The sequence below is a fragment of the Dendropsophus ebraccatus genome, chromosome 4 (genome assembly GCF_027789765.1).
Source record: "Dendropsophus ebraccatus isolate aDenEbr1 chromosome 4, aDenEbr1.pat, whole genome shotgun sequence".
NCBI classification, from domain to species: domain Eukaryota; kingdom Metazoa; phylum Chordata; class Amphibia; order Anura; family Hylidae; genus Dendropsophus; species Dendropsophus ebraccatus.
Genome location: NC_091457.1, coordinates 121,243,592 through 121,262,616, shown reverse-complemented (window position 1 = coordinate 121,262,616; position 19,025 = coordinate 121,243,592). Strand labels below are relative to the sequence as shown.

At 45.4% G+C, this 19,025-nt stretch overlaps 1 protein-coding gene across 1 annotated transcript in view; it reads right to left on the bottom strand.

The window, feature by feature from the left end:
• Nucleotides 1–19,025, bottom strand: part of SUCLG2 (succinate-CoA ligase GDP-forming subunit beta) — a 198,961-nt gene that overhangs the window by 120,730 nt on the left and 59,206 nt on the right. Inside the window, exons 3-4 of the mRNA XM_069968783.1 lie at nucleotides 10,620–10,719; nucleotides 572–662 (exon numbers count right to left, since the gene is read on the bottom strand). Coding sequence (XP_069824884.1) covers nucleotides 572–662; nucleotides 10,620–10,719 — 191 coding nt within the window. The remainder of the gene's footprint in view (nucleotides 1–571; nucleotides 663–10,619; nucleotides 10,720–19,025) is intronic.

Genomic DNA, 19,025 nt, shown 5'->3' with positions numbered 1-19,025 from the left:
AATAGTTTCTGCTGCAGTAAGTTGACCCCACCCCCCACCCCCCTTCCCCAGCCTGGACAAGGCAGCCTAAGCTTTGCCCCTTTTCTCAAATATATTGTTCAGCTACCACGGAATAAGATATTGAGGGGGAACCTTTAGGCCTCCAGCTGTTGCAAAACTGCTATTTCTATTAGCTTTGGCTCTCCAGGCTTGATAGGAATTGCAGTTTTGCAACAGCTTGAGAGACAAAGGTTCCCCTTCCCTGCAATAAGTGATTAAGGAAAAGGGGAATCTGTGTTTCTCCAACTGTTGCAAAATTGTAATCCCCTAAAGAGGTGAGCATGGGCATGTAGGCTGCTGTAGTCCTGCTACATGCTCCTCTGTTTTTATTTGATAGAGGATGACTGACCTCTGTGTAGGTCAAATTCCTGATTTTTGGTAAAAATGTTCTTTAAGGAGTCATTCATAACACCCTAACAGACCATATTATGCTTCATTAGCTATAATATGGCAAGCTGTGTGCCTCCAAATACAACAATGGTGTCATGTTCCATCAAATTCACATGTACAGATCACAGATATAGTGCCATACCTTGTTGACTTTAACACCGCCCTGGGGAGTTTGCTTCGTGGAAAGATGGTATCCAATCATCTGCTTGGTAAGAACTTCTACTTTGTTAGGACTGCATAATGGAGAAATAAATGAACATAAAAAAACAGTTAATGATAAAAACTCATCCTAACGCATCGTTAAAACTGTCATACCCCTTTCCAGCCTTTTAGGCTAAATGCATTTTTTAAATGTATACAATTCCATGAAAACAGGTTAAAAATATAAAGCAAGTAGATAACAAAACTAGTACAGGCCATAAACAACCAGGTATCTAACAGAAATTTTGTGAGATTTAGCTAAAAAATAAGGACACGTTGGGAGGTATCACAACTCCAAGCCAACGACTTCTTAACTAATGTTCTAGAAGCATACACGGAATGTTTGTAATCTGCCAATTCATTAATGGATCAATTCATGGAGATGGTCCCCACTGGCCCCAATTTTCTATACTCAAACAGGGAGAGATCTATCTACCAAAGCTGGTGTGATGCGGAGAAGCTACCTCTGCTGGGTAAATGAAGCCCTAAGAACACATCAGATAGTCATGAATTGATAGGATAGACATGTTCGACTGTTGGAACCTTTTGTCTCTGGGAGTTAAAAGACACCTGTCACCCCCCGTGCCGGGGTGACAGGCTCCCGACCCCCTGTTAGACCCCCCTATACTTACGTGATCCCGCCGGGTCCCGCTTCCTGAGCCGGCCGGGTCTCGGAGATATCAGCTCCCGAAGCCCGCCGCGCGCGCTGACAGCAGAATCAGACGCCCATAGAGAATGAATGGGGAGTCCGATGCTCAGTCATTCTCTATGGGCACCAGACTCATCTCTCAGCGCGCGCGCCGGGCTTTGGGAGCTGATATCTCCGGGACCCGGCCGGCTCATGAAGTGGGACCCGGCGGGATCACGTAAGTATAGGGGAATCTAACGGGGGTCAGGAGCCTGTCACCCCGGCACGGGGGGCGACAGGTCCTCTTTAACCCCTTAAGGACAGAGCCTGAAATGGCCTTAATGACAGAGACAAATTTTATGAATATGACCAGTGTCACTTTAGTCATTAATAACTTCGGGATGCTTTTACCTATCCGGCTGATTCTGAGATTGTTTTCTCGTGACATATTGTACTTTACATTTCTGGTAAATTGGAGTCGATACTCATAACAAATCTTTATGAAAAAAACCCAAATAATGTGAAAAAATGTGAAAAAATGCATTTTTCCAACTTTGAAACTTCTTTGCGTATACAGAAAGTGGTTATACCACATAAATTATATATTAAATAGCATTAGCAACATGTCTACTTTATGTTGGCGGCATTTATTAAACTATATTTCATTGTTTTTAGACGATAGGAAGCTTAAAACATTAGCAGCAAATTTCCAAATTTTCAGTAAAATTTCAAAATCAGATATTTTTAGGGACCTGTTCAGGTTTAAAGTGTATTTGAGGGGCCTGTATGTTAGAAAGCCCCACAAAGCACCCCATTTCAGAAACTGCACCCCCCAAACTCTGCAAAAGCACATCCAGAAAGTGTTTTAACCCTTTAGGGGAGTCACAGAAATAAAAGCCAAGTGTGTAAGGAATTTGAAAATTTTAATTTTCTGTGCAGAGATTTTATTGTAATCCAATATTTTTCATAATTATAAACCTATTACCAGAGAAATGCACCCCAATAATTATTGCCCCGTTTCTGCAGTTTATAGAAATACCCCATATGTGGCCCTATTGCGCTATTTGACGCAACCACAAGCCTCAGATATAAGGGAGCGCCTAGTGAATTTCAACGCCTCCGTTATATTTGGTCATTTTTGACTGTACCACTTCAGGTTGGCAGAGGCTCTGGGGTGTCAAAACCTAAAAAACACCCCTAAAGGGACACCATTTAGAAAACTACACCCCTCAAGGAATGTAACAAGGGGTGCGGTGAGCATCTGGACCCCACAGGTGCTTCACAGATTTTCCGAACAATATGGCGTGAAAAAAGAAAAATTTATTTTTTACACTAAAACGTTGTTCTAGCCTTCAATTTTTCATTTTCTTAAAGGGATAAGAGGCAAAAAAAGACAAAAAATGTGTAGCGCAGTTTCTCCCGAGTACAGAAATACCCCACATGTGGCGATAGAGTGCCAAGGGGGCGCAGGACGAGCCTCCAAAGGGAAGGAGCGCCAATTGGCTTTTGGAAGCTGAATTTCACTGAAAAGGATTTCAAGGGCCATGTCGCATTTACAGAGCCCTCGTGCTGCCAAAACACTGGAAACCCCCCACAAGTGATTCCATTCTGGAAACTACACCCCTCAAGGAATCTAACAAGGGGTGCAGTGAGCATATGGACCCCACTGGTGACGGGCACAAATGTGGAACAATGTGACGTGAAAGGGAAAAATTTCATTTTTTCACTTTCATGGCACAAATGTGCCCGTCATCAAGGGGTCCATATCCTCACTGCACCCCTTGTTAGATTCCTTGAGGGGTGCAGTTTGCAGAATGGGGTCACTTGTGGGGGGTTTCCAGTGTTTTGGCAGCAGGAGGGCTCTGTAAATGCGACATGGCGTTCATCATCCATTCTAGCCAAATCCAACCTCCAAAATCCAAATGGCGCTCCTTCCCTTCGGAGGCTTGCCCTGCGCCCACATGGCGCTTTATGTCCACATGTGGGGTATTTACGGACTCGGGGGAAATTGCTCTACACATATTGTGTGTTTTTTTCTCTTTTAACCCCTTGTGAAAATGATAAATTCAAGGCTAAACCAACATTATAGTGTAAAAAATGTAATATTTCATTTTCACGCCACATTGTTCCACATTTGTGCCCGTCACCAGTGGGGTCCATATGCTCACTACACCCCTTGTTACATTCCCTGAGGGGTGTAGTTTCCATAATGGGGTCACTTGTGGGGGGTTTCAACTGTCTTGGCAACACAGAGGCCTTTTGAATGCAACATGGCCCCTCGAAATCCATTCCATCCAAATCCAGCCTTCAAAAACGAAATGGTGCTCCTTCCCTTCGGAGGCTTACCCTGCACCCGCATGGCGCTTTATGTCCACATGTGGGGTATTTACGGACTCGGGGGAAATTGCGTTACACATTTTGTTTTTTTTCTCCTCTTTTAACCCCTTGTGAAAATGATATATTCAAGGCTAAACCAACATTATAGTGTAAAAAATGTAATATTTCATTTTCACGCCACATTGTTCCACATTTGTGTCCGTCACCAGTGGGGTCCATATGCTCACTACACCCCTTGTTACATTCCTTGAGGGGTGCAGTTTCCATAATGGGGTCACTTGTGGGGGGTTTCAACTGTCTTGGCAACACAGGGGCCTTTTGAATGCAACATGGCCCCTCGAAATCCATTCCATCCAAATCCAGCCTTCAAAAACCAAATGGCGCTTCTTCCCTTCGGAGGCTTACCCTGCACCCGCATGGCGCTTTATGTCCACATGTGGGGTATTTCCGTACTCAGGGGAAATTGCTCTACACATTAAATGTTTTTTTTTATCTTTTAACCCCTTGTGAAAATGAAAAAACATGACAAGATTAATGATTTAGAGTAAAAATTTTACAAAAATTACACTAAATGTTGGTCTAGCCTTGATTTTTTTCCATTTCCACAAGGGGTTAAAAAAGAAAATGAACACAAAACGTGTAGGGTAGTGTCCCCTGAGTACGAAAATACCCCACATGTGGGCATAATGTGCCATATGGGCACAGGGCAAGTCACCAAAGGGACAGAGCGCCATTTAGAGGCTGGAATGGAGGATGGAGGCCATGTCGCAATTACAAAGCTCCTGTGCTGCCAGGACAGTAGAAACCCCCGACAAGTGACCCCATTCTGGAAACTACACCCCATAAGGAATCTAACAAGGGGTGCAGTGAGCATATGGACCCCACTGGTGACGGGCACTTACGTAGAACATGTGCCGAGAAAATAAAAAATACAATTTTTTTCATTTTCACGTCCCAAATGTGGCCGTCACCAGGGGGCCATATCCCCGCTGCCCCCCTTCTTAGATTCCTTATGGGGTGTAGTTTCCAGAATGGGGTCACTTGTGGGGGGTTTCTACTGTCCTGGCCGCACAGAGGCTTTGTAATTGCGACATGGCATCCTCTAATGGAAATGGCGGCCATACCTACTTAGCTGGGGAAAAGGGACAATTCTAATTTATTTGGGGGTATTAGGCCAATTATTAGTTTATAAGGTTGAAAATGACAGGTGTCCATCAAATTCAACCTGTGTTGATCCAGAGGAAGGCAAAAAACCCTCTTAAGGCAGACGACAGTAGCCTCATCACAGGGGAAAAATTCCTTCCCGACTCCATAATGGCGATCAGAATAATCCCTGGATCAACGTGACCCCTGAAATAGGAATAAGGGACAGAATTTAGATAATGTAGAACTCCGATGACATGTAGTACGCCTTGAAGCGATCCAGTATGCAGAGGCCGGGGGGATCAGGACAGGCGTCACACTGGAAAATGTTGTCCTTCCTGATCCCCCTGTTACGCCACACTCTGCACTTCTTCTGGGGTCTCCCTTTCTCCAGTGTGGGGGACGTCACCTGGAAAATGTTGCCCTGGTGCGATACGGGGTCCTTCATATCCAGAAGTGCTGGGTCCGCTCCATGGCTGCTAAATATTAGGGCGCTATTACTGCTTCTGATATGTTCGGATCGTGCCGCAAGCTACAGGGCAGCGAGAGACCAGAGGAGGGGGCGCTGGTATAAAAGTTATCCCCGTACAGGTGGTGACCTTTATCCAGCAGTGGGAAGATCAGTTCCCGGACGATCTTCCCACTAACTCCGAGGATGGGGGGGAGGGGGGCATCTGGGTGCTGGATTCGGGTGTCCCTTCCTACATACACTCTAAGGGTACATGCACACTGCGGAATCGCGACAGATAACCCTTCGTGCATTCCACAGCTGGCACCCACCGGCGGACTGATGCAGGCGCACGTCTCCACACGTGTCATAGACTCCATTCTATGCACGGGCGGATTCCGCTCTCCGTCCAACGTATTCATTCTTTGGATGGACGATGGAATCCGCCCGTGCATAGAATGGAGTCTATGACACGGGTGGAGACATGCGCCCGCATCAGTCCGTCGGCGGGTGCCAGCTGTGGAATGCACAAAGGGTTATCCTTCGCCATTCCGCAGTGTGCACGTACCCGAAATCTGTAAGTGTACCCTAAGGCACGCTCACAGAGTTTGTAGAATTTCACACCATACCGTCATCTCTTATTGGGACGGTACTGGCGGAAAAGATGTGTCTGGGGGGCAGCGTACGCTACGCTACCCCCAGATACGTCATTGGAGGATGAGGATGATGAGGATGAATGGAGGAACGAAGGACCCCCCATTCATCCTCACTGGCTGTTTCGGTGTCGGAGGTAATAATAACGTATCCCTCTGACGCCGAAAACACCCTGGGGGCCATCTTTATACGGGGATTGGTATATGGGGTATGTAGTGGTGTAGTGTCAAACTTTATTCAATGTAGTGTGGTGTAATGTAGTGTTTTTTACGTGTTTTTTTACAGTAAGTATAAAAAAAAAACCTACGCCAACAAAGGAGTTGCTGATAAATGCCGCACTTATGTGCGGCACTTATAAGCAGACCGTGGCAGTAGAATATAGAAAAAAAACACCCTACGCCAAAAAGGAGGAGTTGCTGATTAGCAGCGCACTTTCGTGCGATGCTGATCAACACTCAGCGGCGATAGGGTGCGGAAAATAGAAAAAAAAATTTGAAAAAAAAAAAAAAAAAAAAAAAAAATTTATACATTTGAACATCCCTGTAGCTGCTGATAAGTGTATTACACATATCAGCCGCTAGAGGGCAGCAGAGCGCAAAATACGGAAAGAGCCGACGCTGGAGCCGAAAATAGCCGAGAGAAGCCGAACGTGACGTCACGGAAGAAGCCGAAGACCCGAACGAAGACGAGGATGCCGCGAACCCGGAAGACGCCGATCAGGAGCCCGGGACAGGTGAGTAATGTACAAATACCTGCTCTGGACCCCTCGGCTACCTAGCTGAGGGGTCCAGGGCAGGTATTTACTATATTGTGGGACTCTGATCGCCGTGCCACCGGCCCGATCGCCGTGAATGGCCGGCCGGTACCGGCCGGCCGTTCACGGCGATCGGGCCGGTGGCACGGCGATCACCATTACTTTTTACAGTAATGGCGGTCGGTGCCGTCCTCGGACAGCACCGACCGCCATTTTTTTCCGGGTCATCGGGTCGCCGATGACCCGGAAAGGTTCCGATCGCCGCTATTGGCTGATCTGAATTGATCAGCCTATAGCGGCGATCGTAAGCACGGGGGGTGTTAACCACCCCCCGTGCCGTGAAGCTAAGATGGCCTGCTATGATTTATAGCAGGCCATCTTCCCCGACCGCTGTGTGTGAACACGCAGCGATCGGGGAAACATCGGGCATAAATTTACGCCCTGATGCGCCAAGTACCAGGGCGCGAGGGCGTAAGTTTACGCCCGATGTCGTTAAGGGGTTAAGAAACAGCAGAGGTGTCTGGAAGCAGCTTTCTCCACTCACAAATGTACACTGCAAGCCGAGCATGGGTTTTTATGAGGGATCGGGAGAGATAGTTGACGATCTTAAAAACTGGTGAGCAAAAAGCTATCTTAAAGGAGAAGTTTCCCCCAAAAATATATAAATCACCAATATACACTTATTACAGGAAATGCTTTTAATCCCTTCCCTCCCACGCCAGTTTTTGCCTTTTCGTTTTTTCCTCCTCGTGTTTAAAAGGCCACAGCACTTGCATTTTTTCACCTACAGACCCATATGAGCCCTTATTTTTTGCCCCACTAATTGTACTTTGCAATGGCAGACTCAAATTTTGCATAAAATATGCTGCAAAACAAGAAAAAAATTTATATGGACGGTGAAATAGAAAATAAAATGCAATATTTCTTTATTTTATTTATAAAATGGGAAAAGGGGGGTGATTCTAACTTTTATTAGGGGTGGGGATTTCTTATTATTACAGGGCTCCAGATGGCGACCAAAATGGTCGCCAATGCGACTGACATTTTGCAAATGGCGCCCAGATTTATTAATCTGGGCGCCATTTGCGACTGGCGCGCTGTCTCTTTAAGTCCGGGCCCCCGGCTGATGCGCGGCTGTCGGGGGTGTCCCATCCTATCCCCGACAGCGCGGTGCATCAGTGAGCTGCCTGGGGCCCTGACTTCCGGCACAGGAAGCGCACGTCAGAGACGCTTCCTGTGTCAGAAGTCCCAGCCCCGGCGTACGGGGAGCTCACTGACGCGCCGCACTGCCGGGGATAGGACGGGACACCCCCGGCAGCCGCGCATCAGCTGGGGACAGCGCCTGAAGAAGAAGAGGATCACCGGGGGAGCGGGTTTGTGTGTTTGTTTTTTTTAAATACTGCTTAGCATAGAGGAAAGGGGGGGCATCTATAATGGGGGGAAGAGAAGGGGAGCATCTATAATGGGGGGAGAAGAGGGGCCATCTTCAAGGGGGGGAGAGGGGGCCATCTATAAGGGGAGGGGGTATCTATAAGGGGGGAGAAGAGGGGGCATCTATAATGGGGGGGGGAGAGGGGGCATCTATAATGGGGGTAGAGGGGGTCATCTATAAGGGGAGGGGGTATCTATAAGGGGGGGAGAAGAGGGGGCATCTATAATGGGGGGGGAGAGGGGGCATCTATAATGGGGGGGAGGAGGGGGCATCTATAATGGGGGTAGAGGGGGTCATCTATAAGGGGAGGGGGCCATCTATAAGTGTAGGGCAAACTGGCTGCAGACACTGGGAGATAGATATATGCACAATTATTATTATCAGGGCCCCTCAGGTGTCTGTATTGTAGGGGGTCACTTGCATTAGTCACTAGGTGAGAGATATATCTATCTATATACACATCTTGTGGGGGGTCACTACGGCTGCAGTCATAAGTCTAGCTCAGTATGTATAGACTGTTGCAAGCTTTTAAAGGGAACCTGTCAACCCCGGTGACGGGATGACAGGCTCCCAACCCCCCGTTAGAACCCCCTATACTCACCTCATCGCGCCGGGTCCCGCTTCTGAAGATGGTCGGGTCACGGAGATCTCAGCCGCTGCAGCCCGACGCGCACACTGAGAGATGAGTCCAACGCTCATAGAGAATGACGGAGCGCTGGACTCTCCCGTCATTCTCTATGAGCGTTGGACTCATCTCTCAGCGCACGCCGGGCTGCAGCGGCTGAGATCTCCGTGACCCGGCCATCTTCAGAAGCGGGACCCGGCGCGATGAGGTGAGTATAGGGGGGTTGGGAGCCTGTCACCCCGGCACGGGGGTCGACAGGTTCCCTTTAAGTTCAAGTTCAGAAGAGTAAGCCTCATTAAAAGGCTAGCCAAGTGAAGCTGAAGTACTGAGTCAGACTGTATATGGTTGTCAAGTTGCAAGTTTCCATGTTGAACGTTTTCAAACTAAGAAAAGAAAGAATCTAAAGGAGGAGGATGCTGCCGTGGCCTCTGCACACAGTAAGTCCCATTTAACATAACATTAATTTTACATGGTTTAAAATGTTGGCGACCAAATATTCTATTTGGCGCCTAAATTTTTCAGGTTAGGAGCCAATGGCTCCCAGGTAAATTGTTTAGTCTGGAGCCCTGTATTAAAAACACTTATTTTAACTAACAGTAATTAGAAGCCCTCTGGGGGACTTCTATATACAGAGCACTGATCTCCTATTGAGATCAATGCTGTGTGTATAATAGAGAACTGATCCATTAGATTGGTGCTCTATTATAATGGTCTGCTGCAGACCACATACATAGAATGCCGAGCCAGGATCAGCGTCATTCCGACGCTGAGCCCCCGCCGCCTCAGTGCAGCGGATCTCCGCCGCGTGATCGAATCACGGAGGGGGGAGGGGGAGATCCGGCCACTAGACACCAGGGATAAGGCTGTAAAGCACAGTTAGATGCAGCTGTCATGTGATGCAGTTATTGTCATAAAAATTTACTTTTAAGGCTGGGTTCACACTACGTATATTTCAGGCAGTATTTGGTCCTCTTGTCAGGAATTCATAGCAACCAAAACCAGGAGTGGATTGAAAACACAGAAAGAATCTGTTCACACAATGTTGAAACTGAGTGGATGGCCGTCATATAATGGTAAATAACTGCCATTATTTCAATATAACAGCCGTTGTTTTAAAATAACAGCAAATATTTGCCATTAAATGACGGCCATCCACTCAATTACAACATTATGTAAACAGATCCTTTCTGTGTTTTCAATCCACTCCTGGTTTTGGTTGCTATACAGCCTCAAATATACAGCCTCAAATATACGTAGTGTTAACCCAGCCTAAAATTGCATCCCTGTGCCCTATGGACGTATCTGTGCCCTAACTTTGCACCACCCCCTCCGTCTCTCCTCCCCACCCTCTTCATCATTAGGAATGCCACTGGAACATATACTGCTGTTTGAACATTGCACAGGTGTCTTAATGATCCAGCCCATGTGCTGTGGTAACACAGGTGGTGAATAGAAGGCAATCTGCCTGGAGCATTCCTAATTATGAGGAGGGTGGGAAGGAGGGACGGAGGGGTGGTGCAAAGTTAGGGCACAGATACACCCATAGGGCAGGGAGCTGCAATTTTAAAAGTAAATTTTTATGACAATAACTGCATCAAAAGCCAAATGGACCGCAGGACTGATCTTGGATTAAAAGCCGCTATCCGAAGGTACAAGTGGTTTGGGGGGGGAGGTGTCAAATTGTGGGTACAGAGTCGCTTTAAGAGCTGAACTCTGATATGTGACTACAGCTTATACAGTGTTTATAGAAATTCTATATTAAACATCAGCAAAAAGGAGAGTGGGATGCTAACATTACACAGCATGTCCCACCCAAACCAATTCATTTGAATAAGCTGAAGTGTTTAAATGACTTTGCTCGGCACATTTGTGAGTGCATACTGTTTTTTGTTGGCCTCAATATCATGGTTACATTTGTGCTTGTACAGACAAGATAATGTCAGAAGCCTATAATATTACATAACTTACTCTTTAGTTAGATGGACTCCCCCTTTAAGGCCGCTGTCGAAAACACCTTTGCCTCTCCCTCCGGCCAAGATCTGGGCTTTTAAAACGATTTCACGGGCTTCTGCAGAGTAATAAATATAAGTATATTAACACACTGGATCATGAGAAGACATTTACATACCCCCCACCACACTATTTACTGCTATGGGGTTGGGTCCCACAAACACAAATATAATAAAACCATGGTCAACATCAATAATGTAGCATTTTTAGGTCCTCACCCTCGAACATGGAGGAGGCATGAAAAAACCCTAATAAGAGGAGTTATTATTTATTAGTGCCCTTTATTTGATGTCTTGACATCTCCATTTATCAGACGGAACCCTCCAAGCCCCATATATAAAAGCAAATCTAATTTCTATTTCATTTTTACTACCTTGTAATTGTATAAATCATACCCAGCGTTTCCAGAACACCACAAGCCATAACTATAATGAATAGCGGAGAAAAACATAATGTAACAACTCTAGACATGTATAAAACAAACTCTACCAATAAGCCTGAACCCTTATTAGATAACCGTACGTCGTACCGCTCCGATCGATACATCGACTCAGCCAACCAACACAGGTATTTCTTGCCTTCTGGGCAAGTGGGAACTTAAACCTGATTTAGTAGTCCTATTCCCACTTCTTTTTTGCATTGTTTTTTTTGTTCGCCTTCTGTCACCAATTCTTTCTTACCTAAATATCTGGTTTTAAGAGAACAAATAGTTTATATATTTTTTATTTTCTTAATATATATATATATATATATATATATATATATTTATTTATTTCTCCACAGTTCAAATTCCCTAACGGGATTAAGAGAAAATGTTCTTTAGTAGAAAATGTAATTTTAGTCGCAATGATATGGCTCTACTCTCTTAGGTACCGTCTACAAAAATTGCAAAGGGCATAATGGATTTTTTATGGAAATATCCCAGCCACAGTACAAATTGAGTTACTACAGACAAATGTTAGCTATCCAAGTGCTTTAACACACAGGATAAAATTATGTTCCAATCACACATTTCTCGGCCCGTTCAGTGGAAGCAAATTCTTCATACAAAGAAATTAGACACTGGTTCATTGAGCCATTAAAAGCCTAAAGACGTGCACTGGATAATTTATTCTCGTCAAAGCTTTTTCAGTTCAATGGAAGACAGAAATCGGGCACAAGAATCACAGCTGACTATACATTATATGAACAGATTGCACCACTAATCAGACGGCAACTCAAAATAAAATAAAAAAAGAACAAAGCCCCAACAACTATTCCACACTTGTCATGGTCCCTGTAGATTTTACAAAGCAACGGTGATGTGTTCCGGTCAGATATCTCAACAAAGCTGAGCAGAGAAAAGCAAGAGGCACGTATTATTAGTAAGTATAACAATTGGAAAGCAAGAAGGAAAAGGATATAGGCTGTGTTCACGCACTGTGGTGCCGGGCTTTTTCTTTCTTAAAAAGAAGCAGGTCTAGGCAATGTTACAATGTTACAATAAAGAGCCTATGCCTACCTTTCCACCATCCCCTTTGTATCAACAGCGACCTCCACTGACTGCAGTGCCTGCTGCGGTCAATGAGTGGCTTCGCTGGTAAATGTCATACTACTGGCATCACAACTCAGCATTAGGTGCCACAATGTCAGTACTACGATACATGACTTCTGAGTGCACTAACAAGAGGCCAAAACTCCCAATTGAACTTCAGTTCTAGATCACCAGGGGAACAGACAGGTGAGTAGACTGAGTTTATGATGATTTATGACCTTTAATCTGCTTTGTCATACTGTCACTGGCTTCATTTAAGGAATTCCAAACTCAGGCCCTCCAACTGTTGCAAAAGTACAATTCTCATCATGCCTGGACAGCCAAATCTTTAGCTTTGACTATCCAGGCATGATGGGAATTGTGGTTTTGTAACAGCTGGAGGGCCTGAGTTTAACACCTGTTTTTAAAAGTTAACTTTCTATAAACGTGTTATAATTGCTCTAAAATAGCTTATGAAGTGAAAGATAAATCCACCACTGAGAGACTAGGCAAGCACTCCTTATGGCACAAGAATGGGGGTGCCCTAATGGACAACACCTTTAGGCTATGGAGTCCGTTATTTTACGACAAATGATGGTCGCTATTTTAGAATAACAAACGTTATTATATGAATAATGGCCATTACTATAAGATAACGGTAGTTATTTGTCCTATTTTGATGGTGTGTCAGATTCACATTCAGATTTTTTTAAAAGAAGTCCCACCAAAATCCAAAAATGGAGGAAGGCAGGGGAGTGTGGGAAAATAATAAACTAATGTAAACTCACCCGTCCTCATGCCTCTGTAGCACCACTTTGGCCCCCCCGATGGCTGTGGATGTCATTTTCTACTGAAAACTGGCTACATCGCATAACTGGCTCTTCTAGCTGCAATGTCACGGTCCAGCTGAGCAACTACAAACTCAGCCGGTCAGTGACTGGGGTGATGTCCCGTCCCAGTCATTGACTGGCTGAGCAGGCGATCACTCAGCCAGGTACATGATGTTGCAGCAGGAAGAGGCAGGTATACGATGGTAGGTTTCCAGCAGAAAATTACATCTGCTGCAGGACACCAGTGGCTGTCAGCTGGACCTGGGGAGCAGCGCTATGGGGCACAAGAAGATGCAAGTTTACTTTATTATTTTCCTCCACCCACCACCTTCCTGTCCATTTTGGGTTTCGTGGAACTTTAAAGCCAAAGTTTTGAAGCCAAAGCCTGGAATCCTCTATTTATGATCTGTTTCTGACTTTAGCATCCTAAAATGTAAAAACACTTAAAGGGTTCCTTAAACTAAAATTTAAATAAAAAAACACAGACAAACAGCAGCCTACTAGGGCTGTAAAATATAAAGTATAAATAAATAAATTATACTCTGGTCTGCCCCAATGCGCTCTCCCTGCTCTCTTGCTGACACTTTGCACATACTGCAACTGTATTGCATTCAGAAAGTCATCAGCAGAGCAGGGAGGGCCCATCCTCAGCAGCTCAATTTTCAGAATGTTATTACACGGGCCGATGGGGGCCCGATAACAACGGTACACAAGCGCCGATCTGCTAGATCGGCGCTCATTTTCTGGGCCCGATTATCATTTTACAAAGGCTGCATGGACATCGCTGCCGATGTCCTTGCAGCCCTTGCTTAACTTTATACATTACCTGTCCAGGCTGAAGGTCCCTTTTTTTGGTCTTTTCCCAGGGTATCGCGCTCCAGCTTTAGAGCGTCCTGTCTCAGCTGACAGGCCGCTCAGGCAATCACCAACCGCGGCGGTCCCAGCCAGTGATTGGCTGACCAGCCTGTCAGCTGAGACAGGACGCTCTGAAGCTGGAGCACGCGGGACCCGGGGAGAAGAAGACCGCAAGAGGAGCCCTGCAGCCTGAATAGGTAATGTATATCGTCAGCCACTTGCCGCGGACAGCAATGTGCGGTCGGCACCCGACAATTATAGGATCAAACCTATATCAACGATCAGCCAATGATCGTTGGCATCGGCAGATTGTTATATTTATTACACTGTGCGATAATCGGCTGAATTGGGCCGGTTCAGCGAATTATCGTTCAGTGTAATAGTACTCTTAAATGCCTCTCTGACAGGGCTATGAATTACTGCTCCCCTTTGTCTTTGCATTCGTTTCTGATAGATCTCACTTATTGTACTTTATTTAAATAGTAGTAAAATTCTGAAATTGATTTATATGACTTCAGATTAATTCTCTAGAATAAAAATGCTGGTATATACGTCTTTGAAGACTTCAGATCTGCAATCGATGTGACTGGATGAGCTTTTAGCCAGAATGTTACAGATTTAAAAAGAAGCATTTGTTACTTTGGAAACTCCAGGGACTAAAGTCTATTTTAAAGAAGATTCCCCAACCACAATACCTTGAATTAAGACGACACAGATTCCCCGAAGTCACAGGAGCCTAAGAGCACTTGATTAATGCGCTGCGGCGCCCAGACACGGATATCTTCATTTAACAGAACCGCACTGTTCCCATCACTGTACACACACCAGCCATTCGTCTCACTGCAGCATAAAGGTGTATAATACAGAACTTTTGTGCACCTAGAAACCTCCTTTTGTGTACAAATCCCATACTAACTTGAAAAATCTGACAGATTTTTGAAGCCAAAGCCAGGAACAGACTATACACAGAGAAGAGGTCATAAAGGAAAGACTGAGATTTCTCCTCTTTTCAAATCCATTCTTGGGGCATGCGCGCGGGGTTCATGGCGGACGTGTCCTACTGAGCTCCGCAGTCCCGCCAGCGCTAAATAGCGAATATACGCTCCGGTCCGGCTCCTCTTCTCCCCGAACGGCTGGGTGACTGTCCAGGCTACAGGATGGCGACCAGAACGGGCAAGAAGGGCAAGGTTTCTGGCCACATAGCAGCTCCTCATGTCGCTGCGCAGCAGACCCGGTCCGGCGCCATCTTGCCTCAGCGTGCAGCCTCACAAACTTCCCCCAGGAGCGATACGGGACAGCAGGCTTCTCCCAGGAAGGAAGTAACATCTGTCCAGTCCCCCATGGCGTCCACCCACACCAGATCAGCCAGCCCCTCATCTGACATCTTTGGGGACCAGGATACACAGGGCTCGTCCCTGGATAAAGTTATGGCGGATATAGCCCTCAGTCAGTCAAGTTCTGATTTGGCACCCAGCCAGCACAGCCCGGGCAGACATGAGATGGAGGGAGGTGACATGGAGGACAGAAACTCTGCACACATGACACACTATTCTCCTGATAAAGTTCTCCTGTCCAGATTTTCATTACTTTTACAACAAGAATTGGGGAAAGCCTGTTCTAGGATTACTGCTGACTTGAAATCTGACTTCCAGGAACTGGGGGTGAGGTTAGATGCAATGGAATCTAAAATAGATGCTACTGTGAACACAGTTAATCAGAACTCTTCTTGCATGGGGGAGCTATATGATCATCTTGATGTAGCGCACGCAAAAATAGAAGACCTTGAAAATAGGTCTCGCTGTGAAAATTTCCGTATTAGAGGCCTATCTGAGAGTGTCACGGATCTAGAGGAAGCGGTTAAAGAACTGTTTCATCTTCTTATCCCTGATCTCCCTGACCGCTACTATGATCTGGATAGGGTTCATCGGGCTCTGACAGCGACCACGGCTGACGGCCTACCGAGAGATGTTGTTGTTAAGCCTCATTATTATATGGCGAAGGAAAAATTGCTGAGGGCTGCTCGAGATAACCCTGAGTTGATGCTCCGCGACACACCTATTCAGATATATGCGGACCTGGCTCCCAGTACGATCCAAAAGCGATGCACGCTGAAACCTTTGCTACAAATTTTACAGAGGAAGGAGATTCGTTATAGGTGGGCCTTCCCTTTCCGTTTGGTCTTTACGTACAAGAATAGGCCTCACAGCTTCACATCCCTGCAAGAGGGAGAGTCGATCTTCATCTCTTTGGGGTTGCTGACAAAAGACTCTAATGGCTCTCCGTCAAGATCTTCGTTGGATTCCGATTGGAGACAGAGACCGCCTCTCTCTCCGCTGTGGAAAGGGGGTTCACTAAGTGATGGCCTACTTGACGTTCAAACATGTCCTGTCCCTGATTTCTGGTGTGAGATATGCTCTGGACTGTCACCAAGGTAGTTACGCATAATGTCCAGGGCTTGAATAGTCCAACTAAAAGGAAAAAATCTTTTCAGTTATATCATTCTAAGAAGGCTGATGTTGTTTTCTTGCAAGAACTTCATTTCTCTACGCATTCTGCACCAAAATTCATGCATAACCATTATCCTGTTACTTGATATCTCATATCCGTATATCAGGGCAGGCATGCCTAGGGAGAGGAGAGAACAGGCAAAGAGTTACACCAGAGTTACTCTTTGTGTAACTCTTTGCGCTGTTCTCTCCTGTATATGCACTTATCCCTTTTGTTTAAAGACTTCAATAAAAGTTAAGTTTTACCCCTATGGGGAAAGAAGGTAATTCCCTTCCAAGGCAGAAATAAAAGATAGTCAAAGTTATTACCTCCCAATAGGTGAAGGATCAAATATCCTCATTCTTTTTAGCTTTGGCGGACGAAAAGAAGAAAGGAGTGGGCATCTTCTTCTCCAGATCGGTTGATTTCACGCTATCTAATTCTTATAGCGACCCTGATGGACGTTACCTGTTGCTGACAGGTACTCTGCAAGGTTCCCCAGTCTCCTTTTTATCCTATTATGCACCTAATACGGGACAGGTACAATTTTTCCAAAATATGTTTAAACTACTAGCACCCCACTTTGAGGGGCGCCTGATTTTTGCTGGTGATTCCAATTTGGCTTTGGACGCTTCTCTAGATAAAAAAAACCCGGAGAACTGTCCAAGTCCAGAGCCCCATCCAAGCAGGGCCTTTTACTGGCCAAACTGTTTCATACTTACGATTTGGTTGATGCCTGGCGGCAGCGAACCCTGCTACCAAAGATTATTCCTATTTCTCTGTAGCTCACTCCTCCTACTCTCGTATAGACCATGTTCTTCTCTCCTCGCAACTCTCCTTTAATTTCTCTAAGGCTAGTATCTCCCCTATACCATGGTCTGATCATGACCTGGTTTCAGTGGTGCTGGATTCTTTCTGGATTGCCCCTTCTTTTCTGCCTTGGAGATTAAATGAGACCTTGCTGACCAATCCGGTTGCTTGCTCTGAGGTTCTTTCAGGTCTTCAGGATTTCTTTGCTGTTAATTTGCCACATGATACTTCACCTGCGGTTAATTGGGAGGCCCATAAGGCCACGATTAGAGGTACCTTAATTAAATTAGCTTCTAGACTCAAAAAAGAGAGGGACGCTACTCTGCAGTCAAAAACCATAGAATACAAGCGGTTGTGCACCCTCCATAAAAGGAACTCGAGTCCTGGGCTCTTATCTAAAGTTGAAGTAGTGAGGACTGAACTGAATATTTGTCTGACCTTGGTGGCAGAGCGAAGCCTGCGCTGGACGCAATATAGATTCTTTAGTCAGGGCGATAAGCCTGGGTCTCTCTTAGCTAAACGTTTATCTCTGAAGTTTCGACATACAGCAATCCCCACTGTGAGGCTCCCTAATGGGACTGTTTCACAGCATCCCCCCTCAGTCTTAGAGGCCTTTTATAGATTTTATTCTAAACTTTATAAACGGGAGGGTGATTTTCAAAAACCAATGGCGCAATCCTTATTCGCAGACTTGAATTTGCCTACTTTAGCAGCAGCACACAAAGATTTAATGGAAGACCCTGTCTCGCTAGAGGAGGTAAAGAGCGCCATTAAGGGGGCTTAAACGCGGTGCTGACCCAGGGCCTGATGGCTTCTCCAGCTTTTATTATAAAAAATTTGTGGACATTCTAGCTCCTCATTTAGTTTTATTGTTTAGCTCTTCGAGAGGTTCGGAGCTATGTTCTGACTCACTTAAGGCTTTTATCTCGGTAATCCCCAAGCCCGATAAAGATCATCGGGCCTATATCCGTTATTAATGTCGATATTAAAATCCTTACAAAAATTATGGCCACGCGCATTAATTCCTTTATAGAGCAATATATTCACATAGATCAAGTGGGTTTTGTCCCTAATAGGCAGTCAGCAGATCAAACAAGGAGGGTGATAGACCTTATATCCCTGGTGCACTCACAGTGGGCTCCGACCTCCTCCAAACAAGCTTTGTGTTTGTCGTTAAACTTGCATAAAGCTTTTGACTCCCTTGATTGGGAATATTTGTTCTATATTTTAGATAAATGGGGCTTTGGTCCTAATTTTTTAACTCTCTTGCGAGGTCTGTACTCTCACCCTACAGCCCGGGTAAACATTAAGGGTCATATGTCTCCTGCTATTGGGATAGAACGTGGAACTAGACAAGGATGTCCTCTGTCCCCCATTCTATTCATTCTTGCAATAGAGCCCTTAGCGCGTCTGATTAGGGCACACGGTAGCATTAAAGGAATAGATGTGAATGGTGAACAACATAAATGTGCGCTTTATGCAGATGATATTCTGTTATTACTCACTTCCCCCTTGACCTCTCTTCCGAATGTCTACAGCCTACTGGATAAGTTTGCTAAGGTATCGGGTTTGGGAGTTAACCATAGTAAGTCAGAAATATTGAATATAAATATCCCCCACGCGGCCGCTAAATTGATCCAGTTCAATTTTGAGATGCGTTGGAGAGAAGATAAACTAAGATATCTGGGAATCACCCTTACCGCCTCCCTTTCCTCCCTCTTTTCTTCAAACTTTATCCCTCTAAGGAAGAAACTGAATGAGGATTTGAAACTTTGGTCTACCCTTAACCTCTCTTGGTTAGGTCGCATCGTGGCAGTTAAAATGACCCTGCTCCCGAAATTACTATACTTATTCCGTACCGTCCCCATT